At 37.2% G+C, this 14,155-nt stretch overlaps 1 protein-coding gene across 1 annotated transcript; it reads right to left on the reverse strand.

Moving 5' to 3' along the window:
- Window positions 1-3,749: 3,749 nt before the first annotated feature.
- LOC105033806 (cell division cycle protein 48 homolog) lies at window positions 3,750-13,889 on the reverse strand. Its single transcript, XM_010908735.4, has 9 exons — window positions 13,732-13,889; window positions 13,455-13,620; window positions 12,846-13,074; window positions 6,363-7,129; window positions 5,991-6,212; window positions 5,793-5,864; window positions 5,418-5,699; window positions 4,964-5,323; window positions 3,750-4,252 (listed from the first exon to the last, which is right to left on the reverse strand). The coding sequence occupies exons 1-9, from the start codon at window positions 13,767-13,769 to the stop codon at window positions 3,953-3,955; spliced, it is 2,436 nt and encodes an 811-aa protein (XP_010907037.1). The 5' UTR covers window positions 13,770-13,889; the 3' UTR covers window positions 3,750-3,952.
- Window positions 13,890-14,155: the final 266 nt, after the last annotated feature.

Here is a 14,155-nt window from a genome sequence, read left to right on the forward strand (position 1 = left end):
ACTCCATGATTGGTTAGGTAGTCCCAAAAATCCCAATTAATATCATGCACCCATTCCCAACTGCCACTTATATACGATGGCTAGCAATGGAGAGTTAAGTTAGCAACTAGGCCGGATCAAATTGGCCCAGCCCGGATCAAAAATTTATTCATCAAAAAATTATTTATTTATTTAACAAATCAAAAATTTAGATCTAAATTTAATCTATTTATTAAAGATATAATTTGATCGGACTTGCATGTCATTTATTTATAGATCAAATTGAGTCAAATGGTTAAACAAATTAAGTAGTTTTTTAACAATGAAATATATTTAAATAGATTAAACATGTTAAACTTATCAAGATAAACATGACAAAAATAAATAAAATAAATTTAAATAGATTAAATATGTCAGACTCATATTATCCAATTCGATTATTAAACAAGTCAAAGATCTCAATGTAAACCCAATTTATTTAATTAACAAACTTAAATAGGTTGATCCGACTCAAATCTGTTTATGTCAAATATAAACCTGTTTAAAGTAGATGTTTTATCGATCAAGTTGATGAATTGGATCATAAATTGCCACTCCTAATAGATAGGTCAGCAATAGCAATATTTTTAACAAAAACAATGAGATACTAATGATTGATGAAGTCCTTGTTATCGAGTTCCATTTCCTAGGATGTTAATGCTTGACTTTTCAAAGTTCATAAATTTGTTTGTTAGTTAATGAAAAATAATTTCTGAATGAAGGTGTCAATTGGTAAAATTAGTAAATTCTATAAAGAAATTAATGTAGTTTGTATGTCATTGGGAGTTGATACCAATATCATGGATTCATGTCTTGCAGTACTCTGATTTTTTTCAAAGAACGGAGGGGTGCTAAATCATAGTAGAGGAGCATGTAGGCCTTTACCATCTATACACATCACGAACCAAAACCTCCGGTTCTGCTATACAGGACCTATATATTTTATTTTCACAGGGGACTAATAAACAAGATGAACAAGGTGTAATCTATGTTATAGCGAACCAATACAAATCTACACGTGCATGTGCTTGGAGCATACATCAAGCACTTGCCTATGATTTTGATTTGATCGCCAATGATGAGGGCATGCAGAATCCTTTTCGGTTTAGCACTTTGGAGGTCCTACCTTCTGGGGCTTTATTAAGGTTTCATAACCTAAGGAGCTAGCTACTTGTTATGTTTTAAGGTTTCACAACGTCCAATCAGTCTTCAACCATCTCACATAAGCGAAAGCAGAGTCCGACTTCCTACCTACCGAGATGAGCATGCAAAAGATTTTGACAGCTTCATCATAATTTGCATTGAAGTTAAATTTTTAGGAGCAGTGCTGAAAGGCTACTGTCTCTCCACTTAACTAGAAATAAAACAGTTGTTTATGCATAACAACATACTCATCCTTTAAGCTACACAACTTGGATACTGGTGGAAGACTCCAAAATAACCTTGGAATTGGATTGAATAAATAAAATAAGAATCTTAACAAGCCTTTAACCATAGCCAAGACAAAGATATGAGAGTTTATCTTTCTTTATTACAATTATTTTCTTGAAATAAACGGTTGCAGGTCACATTAAAAGAAGGGTCAATTTCCAGCTCCTGATTCAGAAAACTAGCTCACAGCGAGGCATCAACACTGGTACAACTGGAAAACTATGATCCAAGGAAAAAAAATGACACAAGGGTTCATGTGCCATGTGAGGATAGAGGCAAGAATAGGGTTTGCCAAAGCATTATCACTTCTGGCTGTTTGAGAATATATGTTGATGATTTTGTGGCGAATGATTTTTTAAAAGAAATCCTAGTTTTCATCACTTTCTAACTGAATTTCAAACGACAATGGTTTAGTGAAACAATTACAGCGACAAAAAGAAATGCGGATCGGCAACAACCCAAAATAAAAATAACAGTATAGTTCCGCATCGGCTGTTTGATTTTTCTGTGTTTCCCGTTCATAAGAGGTGGTAATTGCATTATAATCAAGGTTTTATTAATTTGGAAGCCCGGTTAGTAGTCTTATAGGGGGCATCAATGCATGAAATCATCATGATATAGAGCCAGATTTTAGTGGAGGTAAGCAACAGGCCTACCTTTTGCCCTGCAATAGATGCACGTGTTAACTAGAGCTCACCTGCAAAACACTGCTTAAGAAGTGGTAGTTGCATTATAATCCAGCTTTGATTAATTTGGAAGCCTTCTAGTAGTAGTTTACAGGGCATCAATGCATAAAGTCATCATGCAGTGGTACATGCATTATAATCCAGGCTTTTGTTAATTAGAAAGCCTGCTAGTAGTCTCATACAGGACCTCAATGCATGAAATCAGCATGCTCCAGAGTCAGATTGTATTGGACGTTGGCAACAACCATTGTGTCATGATGCTCGGGAGAAACGGCGAGTTCGAGTTCAATCAGCAGAACATCTTAGATATACAAATTGGAACCTAATTCAACTTTAAAACTTAAAACCGTTAAATCTTGGACCTAATCTCCTGCATCAATTGATCTACCTCCCACTAGTTATTCCATGCAGAACTAAATCTCAAACATGATCTTTAATATCCTTCGAACTAATTAAATTCCCTAGAGATTCCAATCCAATACTGCTCCGCAATCAAGCTTTGCGTCCAATTTCTCTTGCCTGCACGACATGTTGCTGCGCCAGCTCAAGAGCCTACTTTTAAAGAGCCATATTACACTTCACCTAGAATATTACTGCTCCAACCCAAAAGTCCGACCCTCGCAGAGCCATGCTACACCGCACTGTTACAAATGTCTGCTCTATCAAGAACCATTCTCGAGCCCATTGTCAAACTCACCTACTTGCTCAATCAAATCCACTTGCCGCACTGCGGCCGATTGTACCAATGCGTGTATGATTGTTTTTTTTTGCAAAAGCTACCAATTCTAATGCTTTATAGCTGGGATCATCATTCATCAACTTTGTTAGCCCAACCACAAGAAGACCTCGCCATGCAAGATAGAATCCAAGTCAACTTTAAAATTTTTGTTAAGTTTAAGGCTCAACCGTCTCTCTCAATCCATCCGCTATGAATTATTCCATGTGAGACCAAACCTCACACGTGATCCTCAACGCATATCCAAATTACTGTATTTTGCAAGGCTGCAGTTTTTTGGAAATGAAAATAGTGACCTGGCAGAAGACATAATTATTCATGTCAAAAGTAAATACTTGGGATGCACCATCAATGACAATACCAGACTTATTAGGCAGAATTTTCATCATGCTACTATTTTAAAATGGAACAAGTCAGAAAGCTGTTTTGTTCAATTACTCTTTACTGTTAATAAAAATTACAGAATACCTAGAGATGTGCAGTGGATGAGGGCTATTGAACCCCAAAAGTAAGATATCAATTAATTAACTTCAAGTTAAAGACCAACATAAAGTAAAACGAATTACATGCAGGAGGCAGCAAAAAAACTATTAGTCCCCATCACATCCTCACTAATCACACAATCAAGCGCAGCCTAAATTACACAGTCAGACACGAGACAGTAGTAAGCTACAAAACAAGCCCGGCGATTCCACATACAGACTCAGGCTTCGAGTATGAAAACTAAGGAACTCTGAAAAGCATCATCATCCATCCAGCCCATGAACCCGCCTGGATTTGCAGATATACCAGCAAATAGCTCGAGTGCATTAAAGCTAAAAACTTAAAAAAATTCAGAGTTGCTTTGCAACTTATTTTCCCCAAAAAGTTGTCCACAGTTGAAGAAATGTTGAACTGTATGTGATTATGGTTCATGAGGGAAAAAAAAAAAACATCTTGAGATATCCTGAAGAGCTTGTCAATAAGAATCAACATAGCATCCAAAAAGCTACCGTTAGTTTATAACTAAAAACTAAGAAGGCCACCTGAAAATATCCAGATAAATATACCAGAACGATGTATTACAACACATGGTCATCAACTAACTGTATAAATCATTATCATCAGCTCCAGCGGTTGCAGATGCAAATGGGTCAGAGCCAGTAGTCCCAGCTCCAGTTTCAGATCGTTCTGTGAAGCGGAACTCACTACCAAACCCCCTTGACTGCTGCAAAGTCTGAGCAAAAGCCTGATATTTCCTAATGTCAGCATCACTGACACTTTTGCGAGCATACTTCATTGACTCTTCAAAATGAGCAGGTTTGATTTCTGCTAGTTCATCAGCTTCATCTTCCACCATGGCTTCAGGATTTTCACTTCTCTTCCTTTCCCTTTCAATATCCTGCATGACAAAATAAGTGAATTAGTTTTCCTTGGGCATAATCTTGTATGCTCAATGCATTGGAACATTAACCAATTAGAAAATGAAATATTTAGGAAATGGAATGGTGATACCAAGAGAGATTGTACCCAGGAGTCATGGAGATGTGTTGCATTCTGTAAACCAATAAACTACCAGCACTCTAAAATTATTTTGTAATCACTATAATAATTTATAAAGATAAGTTAGATTTCTGAGAAAAACAATTTTGAGTTATTTAATTTGTTTAAATCAACAGTGAATTTTAGAAGTTATTTTACTTTACGAACACAACCCCACTCGAGACAAGAAGTTACTTAGAAAATTCAGGTGCATGACAATTAACTAACAGGATGATATTGAAAAAGGAAAAAAAGGACCATCAATGTATATAAAACACAGCCAAGGTGAAGTCATGAAATTTCTCAACAAGAACAATGATTAATTTACGAGCCTGTCTGAAATGTGTGTAACGGGAAGTGCAAGCTTTTGAGTTTTTGCAAGAAGTGCATGACATGTCATGCAAGCTTCTTGCAATTTGCAGTTCTCCACCAATCCATGCATATATTTCTTCTACATATAATAAGTACAAAACAGAGTGGCTAAATGAGGAGGGGGCAAAAATAAACACATTTGCAATTCATTATATACAAAAAAAACAAATGGATACAAGACTCAAAGAAAGAAGCTGACCTTCTCAATGTTTTCTCTGATAGCATACTTGCAAGCTCGCTGGCAGATTTCTGTAATATCTGCACCACTAAATCCATGAGTGTACTTGGCAAGAGCCCCCAGGTCAACATCTTTGGACACTGGGGACTTCCTCAGGCAAGCCTTGAATATTTGGTAACGAGAGGCTTCATCAGGCAGAGGAATATAAATTAACTGGTCCAGACGACCTGGCCTAAGCAATGCTGGATCTATAATGTCAGGCCTGTTAGTTGCTCCAATAATAAATACAGTTTTCTTGGCATTCATGCCATCCATCTCTGTAAGGAGCTGATTAAGAACCCTGTCAGCAGCACCTCCTGCATCACCAACACTGCTTCCTCTCTGCAACAAAAAGTAAATAGTAATTATGTAAATAGAACAAGCAATGAGAAGAAAATAGGGGGAAAAACAAGTGACCTGCAAAAGTATGACCAACCTGAGTTGCAATGGAGTCGAGCTCATCGAAAAAGAGGACACATGGTGCAGATTGACGAGCCTTGTCAAAGATTTCACGTACATTTGCTTCACTCTCACCAAACCACATGGTAAGAAGTTCAGGACCCTTGACACTGATAAAGTTTGCTTGGCATTCATTAGCGATTGCCTTGGCCAACAAGGTCTTCCCACAACCTGGAGGTCCATAGAACAACACTCCCTTGGAGGGAGACATTCCAAACTTCTCAAACTTCTCAGGATGCTCAACTGGATATTGAACAGTCTATATGCATGGAACACGAGAATAGGAAGGTTAGTCAGCAACTCTGAAGCTTTCAGGGGAAAAGAAAAAGGAAGAATTACAACAAATCACTACCTCTTGCAGCTCCCTCTTGACATTCTCAAGCCCACCAATGTCATCCCAAGAAACATTGGGCACTTCAACAACCTGTACATCAATCATCAAATGAGGTTGAGAAATATATTAGGTTTAAAAACATTCAATCTTTCAACCAAGTACAGATTCTTCGAGTATTTAGTGCAAAAGGTGAGGGAACTGAAGCATGTCACTTACAGTTTCACGAAGAGCGGATGGATTGCTGGTTCCAAGAGCAGTCTTAAAATGCTCATTAGTAACTGCCATAGAGTTGAGAATCTCAGCATCTATAGATTCATCCTCCAGATCAATGATGTCCATCTTTTCACGTATGCACTGAAGGGCAGCTTCAGTACAAAGAGCAGCCAGATCAGCACCAACATACCCATGAGTGTCTTTAGCAATTCTTTCCAAATCGACCTACAAGGTATGAACAATTCATCCATTTAAAAATCTTCTGAAATGCATGAAGAATCAAAATTGTGGTTGTTTTTATTTTGTTATGGAGGCAGGCGGGGGAGAAAAGAAAAGGATTATGATCAGATGGACAATGGTCAAAGATTTAATTACATCTTCTGCTAGCTTCATGTTCTTTGTATGAATACGAAGGACCTCCAGACGTCCAACTTCATCAGGCACACCAATGTCAATTTCCCTGTCAAATCTTCCGAACCTCCTAAGAGCTGGATCAATACTATTTGGCCGATTAGTAGCCCCAATAACAATCACATGCGCACGGGATTTCAACCCATCCATTAATGTCAGGAGCTGAGAAACAATGCGCCTTTCAACTTCTGCATGAGTTTTTTCTCGTTTAGGAGCGATTGAATCAATCTCATCGATAAAAATGATTGATGGTGCATTCTTCTCTGCTTCTTCAAAAGCCTTCCTCAGATTGCTCTCACTTTCACCAGCTAGTTTTGACATGATCTCCGGGCCATTGATACAGAGGAAAAAAGCACCTGTCTCATTTGCAACTGCTCTGGCTATCAGTGTCTTTCCAGAACCAGGTGGTCCATACAGCAGTATACCTTTTGGTGGCTTGACACCAATAGACTTGAATAGCTGGGGGTGTCTTAAAGGAAGTTCTACTAGTTCTCTAATCTGAGCCATTTGTTTTCGTACTCCACCCACATCATCATACCCCACCACATCCAGTCTATCTTCATCCTCCCTTTTCACAGGCTCCCCCTCACAGAAGATCTCTGTGTCTGGAGCAACGACACAGTATTCAGGAGGGTCCGTGTCAATCACCTTGAATTCAACACTCCTCATCCCTCCCCTAACAAGGAAAAGATCCCCTTTCCTTACAGGACGATATGACTCAAGGAAATATGCTGCAAAAGATCCAGGGAAATGAAAGAATTATGATTTGAAATTAGAGAGTACATAACAGTATGCTTTGCATGCAAAACATGCTCAACAAGTGAATACAGAATACCTTCAAAATAAAAGTTCTTATCAAAAACAAACATAGCCAATAGGATCTTTTCATGCCGAACAAGTAACATGACAAGATATTACAACTTTTCAACAGGACTAGCACTAGAAAAGCAAAAACCACAACAGGCATTATAAATGTCATTAAGCATTCGATTCAGCATAGAATAAAGCAAAGTTTTGGTTGAACCATACAAAATCATCACGAAAGCAAAACAATAAATTGGCAATAGATTAAAAATTGCCTTAAAATATTTTGCTAAAATATTAATTGTCAATTACAACAAAGGCCAGCCTCATGTGGTCCCCTCCACTTAACAAAGGCCAAATGCAGGAGAACCTGAAACACCATGAACTATCCAAAAGATTTGATGAGTAAGATGAATTCGTACAGGGTCTTTTTCTCTTTTTTTTTCTGTTTTGATTTTAGTTGTAAATCCCCAGAACCATACCTATGTTGCTATAAAGCCCTTGGGAGAAGGAATACTCAAGCATTGTACAAAGTTTTAATATTAATTCAAGCTTAAACTTGACCTGAGCAACATTTGAACTTATAACCATGCTTGACACAAGCTTGAATTGATTTCAGCTTCATTCATGGTTGTCAATCAAGCAAGGCTCATGTCTATGTCAGTTTGAAAATAAGCTCAAATGAGACTCGATGAAATAACAAATGAGCAACACTTAATCTCAAATTTCAGGCGCAAATATTAATTTCAAGCCGAGCCTGATCAGGCCTAGGCTCGGTCAGAAGATGGACTCAACTATATCACTGGCCAGACCTCGACTATTCTATGGCTGAACTGGCATGCTTGGTCCAAGTCCAACCAAGATGTAGTAGAACCTGGGCTACCTCAAATATCAAAGCAAGCAAAAATTGAACATCAATAGCATACACAAATTATACCACATATAGTCAGAACTAATTAATGGCCTCAGAAAAATCACAAAACCAAGCCCAAATATAACTTCAGTTAGGCACCACATTAGGCATCAAACCTCAGCAGAAAACATCCACCTCGTTTTATATTATATATTCTCAAAGCTAAGTTACTGCATTCACAAAACTATAGGATCAAGCCGAACTATAGTTTTGCTTAGACATAATATGCAGGGCAAATTCAGCATAACATAAAACATATGAAGACCAAAATTACTTTATACATAGGCTGACTAAAGCAATACACAAGCTAGACAAGCACAAATAGGTGTGGATGTCCAATTGATACAAAATGGCAAGCTTTAGGCTGCAGGCAGCAGAGGAGATTTCCCCGGTGGCAACAGCTTAAATTATGAAGAAAAGCTGATACTCATTAAGCAACGATTAAAATTTCCACTTTGTTGCGTAAGTCTACTGAGCAGCTGAACCAATTAGGTAGGTAGCGGACAACACAGAAAAACCAACAGAAGCAGTCCTAAGATTGATATATTAGATGTTTCAACATGGAATGGGCAGCCAACCAGGTGTCCTACTAGCTCTGCTACTCAACTATATGAAAGGATGTAATACATAAAGACAAAGATGACAACATCACATAAAGAAAATTATGGTCAAGCATGTAGGATGGAAATGCAAACAGAGAGTTTCTATGATAATACATGTTTATAAAGATATGCCAGAGCAATATACCCATTTACCATGTGCGTTATAGCACCACAGTTATTGAATCAAAGTGTCAAACCTCATCTACAAAATCTCCATTCAAAATTTGGAACTTCAAAAGATCAATGCGAACACAGCAAATTGCATCATTGTAGTTCAAAAAAGAAGACAAGTTCATAGGCCTGACAAGTACGCATGTTAAACATGTGAGGTGTGAGTAGCACTTTTTCTCAAGATTGCCTAAGAAGCAAATTCTTAGGTCAGTCATGAATTGTTGGTAACAGATGCATATGTTAAGTAAGAGAACACCAAACAACCTTGCCAAGGCCAAAAAAATTAACCCGAGTGCAAAAAGAAGATCAGGGAAAAGTTCTCCATTAATATTCCAGCTAATTCATCAAACTAAATGCCTTTCCAACCAGGTGAGCTAATATAGATTAGTACAGGTTCGTGAACATGTGTTCATGGGAGAACAATTTCGCCTCACACACGCACATACAAAAAGGGAGCTTCTTACTGATAGAGTACCCTTGGGATAAACAAAAACTTTGACAGATTCTGGACAACCTAAGATATTTTTTTAGTCCCTATTACACAATAGGACCTTTAGGGTCACCAAGGCACATGCTACAAGTAGTGATACCCAATTAAAAAGAGCTCCATGCAACAGATCAACCCCTAAAAGAAAGCCCTAGCATTAACTAAACATAAATTTAGTTGGGATAGAAAAATGGGGGGATAAAACAAAAAAAGTTCACTAGTAAACAGGTACCGCTCAGCCATGAAAGGTGCATCTCTACTGGCTTAGCTGAAGCTTCAGTGCTGCCTCATACAATTGATCATGAAACCAATTTAGGGTGTCTTCGTTGAATTTTCTTCCCTATTTATATGTGAAAATTTGGAGAGGCATTGTCACACGCTTAGAGAAAATACTGAGGAGGATGTATAACAATTCCGACATAAAAGTACGTTGGTTTTATCACATACTCAAGGAATGAGGGACTGTATTAATGCTTTGTCTTCTTTTGCATTATCCTATTTATTTTATTTAATTCAAGATCCTCTGAGAAAATTCCTCTTACAGATCAGAGACTTCATCAATGCATCAATATTTGGAGGAAAAAAAAACTTGAAGAAAAGATCTCCATGCACAGTTTTATTTTATGAATTCACATACCAAAGAATTCCAATCTCAAATCTTCATGAACTTGTTCACATAATTTAAATTGAATCAATATGTCCCACTCTCACATTTGGTGGAGATAAATGAGAATTGGGTGTTTTGACTAACCAAAACGGTGCAGCACCAATTTATCATCCAGTGCTAGCATGCATCAGTTGGGACCAATATCATAACTAGATATGAGTCAGCATGCCACTCAAATATGCTTTTAGAAACTTAATAATAAGGAATCTTAAATATAGCATGTAACATCTCAGTCTGTAGATTTTATTAAATCCTTCGTATGCAATAACAGATTTTTTTTTTTTTGATGTGACACTAACAGATAAGTTTAACTAACTACCCCATAGTTTAGTTATTGAAAAAACCTTTACTTGGAAATTAAACTCAAGACATTAATAGAAGTGCCAAACTTGACATCCAACAGCAATATAATTGCAGGTTGATGATTTGCAGTGTACAAAGTGTGACCACGTCCACCCATTCAAGAAACTAGAAAGTTTGAAATATTTCAACTGGCAAGTCTGGCATTGATAGGAATGAAATAAAGCAATTACATCCATATGCATAGAACACTTAAAATGGCCTTCAAGATACTTTACATGATTACACGTCGAAAAGAATCACATCAAACATCAACAGTTTGTTAATTTATGGTATATAGATTTACAAGCCTAGTTTGGAAAATCTGATAATGAAAGAAGACAAAAACCACAGGCACATAATAAAATCAAATTCTGTATAAAAATTACTAAATGGCAAAGTATCAAGAATAAGGGGGAAAATGATCCAATCTGATGATATATAGCAATCATCTTCAATCAGTTAAGGTCAGGTTGTTGGCAGTAGAATAGTTTTCCCAAAAAAAAAGAAGGGGTTCTGATTTACGGGAAAAATAACATGAATTGATTGACAATAGTAAGAACCCTTACTTCTATCCATCACAAAAAGTAAACACTTGCCACACAAATTAAAACAACCATTTCTAGGATGTTTCAATCCACCTATAAAAAATGGACAGCTCAAAACTCAAAATATGGCATTCGTTCATAAGTTCTCATGATTGCAAAATTGTATGCAAGAATAGCATTAGTATCACAATAGATATTTCCAACCATGAATATCAAATTTGAAACCCAACATATCAATGTTCAAAAACAATGGCTGCCTTCACCATCTAGGTGCCTGCATTAATGTTGCCAATGTATACTTCCCAAGCTAACAACATCTTACCTGAGCAGTTATGTTTCTTTTTCTCCATAATTCTTTTTTGATTCTTATATTTATTAAGTCTTTTTTTGGGGCCACCATGACATCTAGGGACCACCTACACAATAGGCAGCCTCCTTGCCATCCATCAATCACTTACACTCATCATTGATATTGCAGCCATACATTCTTCTATGAACCCTTCCAATTGAAAGTTTCAAGAACTTGCTGCTGAACACTTGACTAATCAGGAAGCAGCAATATTAATAACTATAGACATTTCTAAAACAAGATTTAATTGGAGTTCATGAGCAAGGATCTCAAACATCACCGACCATATATCCACGGAAAGTATGCTTCATAATCACCAGTTTTCTTGTCAACTTCAATTTCTACATCTCATTCTTCTCAAGTGTTCAAGGGACTAGAACAATATTTAAGCGATCTAAAGGAGGGCAAACTATCATCTATAAGAGAAATATACTAGACATTCTACCTAATTTTCTTGCGGATTAAGTTAAGCTCAATTACTACTACCCAAACTGAAAAGGTGAGATGGTCCAACTATCATCGAAAAACTATGTGGTCACTTAATGAAAATGCTATATGGAGACAACCTACCATACAGAGAATGGACAAATAAATTCACACTAATCAAAGAATCCACCACCGCAACTTGAACCTATTCACTTTAGGTTTGAAGACTCGGTCTCTATTTCTTTCCAGATGAACACTATATGAGTTCCAAAATCATTAGCTCCACTAATTTTCAGTAGTTTAAAGTCTAGATTCATACCAGAAAATGTCAGTCCACGCTATGTCAGTCCACGCTGATCTGGTCCAGTATAAACCCGTACCAACTCGTACTGTGGGCCGGCCAGCATTGGTCTCGGTACCGATTTTATAAGAGTCTTATATCTAACATATTTGAGCCAACAAGTTTGTTTCAGCTGAAAATATTACACCAAAGTGTTGAATTAGTTCTAGCTAAAACCAAAACATATTAGCTTCAGTTTTTAGACTATCAACGAAGCAATCTGTCTATGTTTTTCATAAACTTAGCACTGCACCTATATGCCTTTTATAAATATCAAGATTGATTTCATAATATAAAGGATCATGTGGTATTATATTACAAACAATCCAGCTAGACAAACAAGACATAAATCAGATATGCTTCTGAATGATAAAATTTTAAGTTGACAGTACCTTTTTCAAATTGATGCAAGTAGAGTACATTTGGAAAAAAAAATGATGCATAAAGCAGCTCTTATGTTGCTAGGAAATTGTTTCTTCCATAAATACAATAACAAAAATTTCTGTTCAAAACATTAGCCACTCAAGACTACAATAGTACCACAGAAGCAGTCACCTTCAAAGATTACCTAGGACAACTAGGCGAGTTCTTTGCTCAAAAATTAATGATTATTTAGTGACTGAGAAATAAATTTAGCCATAGAACATCCAAGCCACAACAAGGAGACAGCAATAATAAAAGGATCCACAAGCCAGTTTAAAGAAAAATCATGAACCTGGACACACCAGATGCAAGAAGCTATGCAATATATTCCACAAACTATAGCGGTGATATTAGATGGAAAGGAAGTAGAATACTCACGCTTCAGATATGCATCAAACAAGTTCCCAGTAACTCCTTCTATGGTATCATCGATAGGCAATATATGCACGCGCTTCCCATACTTTACATCCTGGCACTGATGAACCGAAACCACATCTCCAAGCCTAACTCTGAGATTAGACCGAACAACCTTATTCATCCTAATCTTGGCCTCCTCACATGCGTCATCAACAAGAACAATGCAAATAGTGTCCCTCCGTTTCTTCCCCTGCAATTACCAACCAAGAAAAACAGATGATATACTCAACATAGAGAACAAGTTAACAATCCAACTCCAATCCAATCGGCAAATAAAAACCATAAAATTGAACTTATAGACAGAGATCGGACAAACGAATAACAAGTATTCGTCTAGCCACATCGAATCCAGATTCTGTAAATCCCCCAAGAAAACATGGCAAACCATATTTTTGACAAAACTTCTAAATTCACGCCCAGTTATATTGAAAAACCGTGAAAGCTGACACCCAACAAAGAAAATATGAGAAAAAACCTAATAGAACCCTAACATTCCTAATCCCCCACAGATTTAATTCTCAATCCCATCAAGAAATAGAAAACAAACAATTACGAGAGAACGATCGCGACCTTCAAGAGGATGGTATCTCCACGGAACAGCTGCAACTTCTCCATCGTCTCCGGATTCATCGACACCACCGAATTGTCATCGTTGACCGCCTCGTCGACGATCAACCGGTTCGGCGCCTTCTTCCGCTCGAGAATCGCCGTGCTAAAATCCTTCTTCGCCTCCTTCCTGCATCAATTTTCACCCAAGAAAATCCAAAAAAGAAAAGAAAATTCCATCAAAGCCCCAGAATTCAGATCCAAGAAACCACAAAAAACCATTGGAAGGAGGGAAATTTACGGATCGGAAGAGGAGGCGGCCTCGCCCTTGGTTGCCATTGGAACTCGCTTTGAGAACAGGAATCCAAATACAAATCGCCGAACGACCGGAAGAGAACAGAAAAACCTTAGCGAGCGAGCCAAGACGTGAGAGAAGACGGTATATTTATAGCTCCCAGAGTGTTGCGACTCCAAGCCGAGCCCCGACTATGACTGGAATCCGTATCCATTAAGGAAAGGGTTTTTTTAAAAAAAGAAATAAAATTCGCATAAAGTCTATCGTGGGACAAAAGAAATCTACCGTCCGTCCTTGAGTACACTACCTAATTAATTTTTTTAAAAAAATTATTTATAAAAATAATTTAATTTTTAATTTATTTATCAATAAAATATCATTCAAAATGATATTTTTTAATTGCCACCTAACCATCCCATTCCATCCAAAT

The sequence above is a fragment of the Elaeis guineensis genome, chromosome 4 (assembly GCF_000442705.2).
Source record: "Elaeis guineensis isolate ETL-2024a chromosome 4, EG11, whole genome shotgun sequence".
Taxonomy (NCBI): domain Eukaryota; kingdom Viridiplantae; phylum Streptophyta; class Magnoliopsida; order Arecales; family Arecaceae; genus Elaeis; species Elaeis guineensis.

Bases quoted from the DNA above. Each gene is read 5' to 3' on its own strand.
- LOC105033806 (XM_010908735.4), bottom strand. From the start codon at position 13,769: ATGGCAACCAAGGGCGAGGCCGCCTCCTCTTCCGATCC. The intron at 5,865-5,990 runs GTAAGTGACATG...ATTGATGTACAG, and splicing joins CATCCGCTCTTCGTGAAACT to GTTGTTGAAGTGCCCAATGT. The intron at 5,700-5,792 runs GTAGTGATTTGT...CCATGCATATAG, and splicing joins TCAAGAGGGAGCTGCAAGAG to ACTGTTCAATATCCAGTTGA.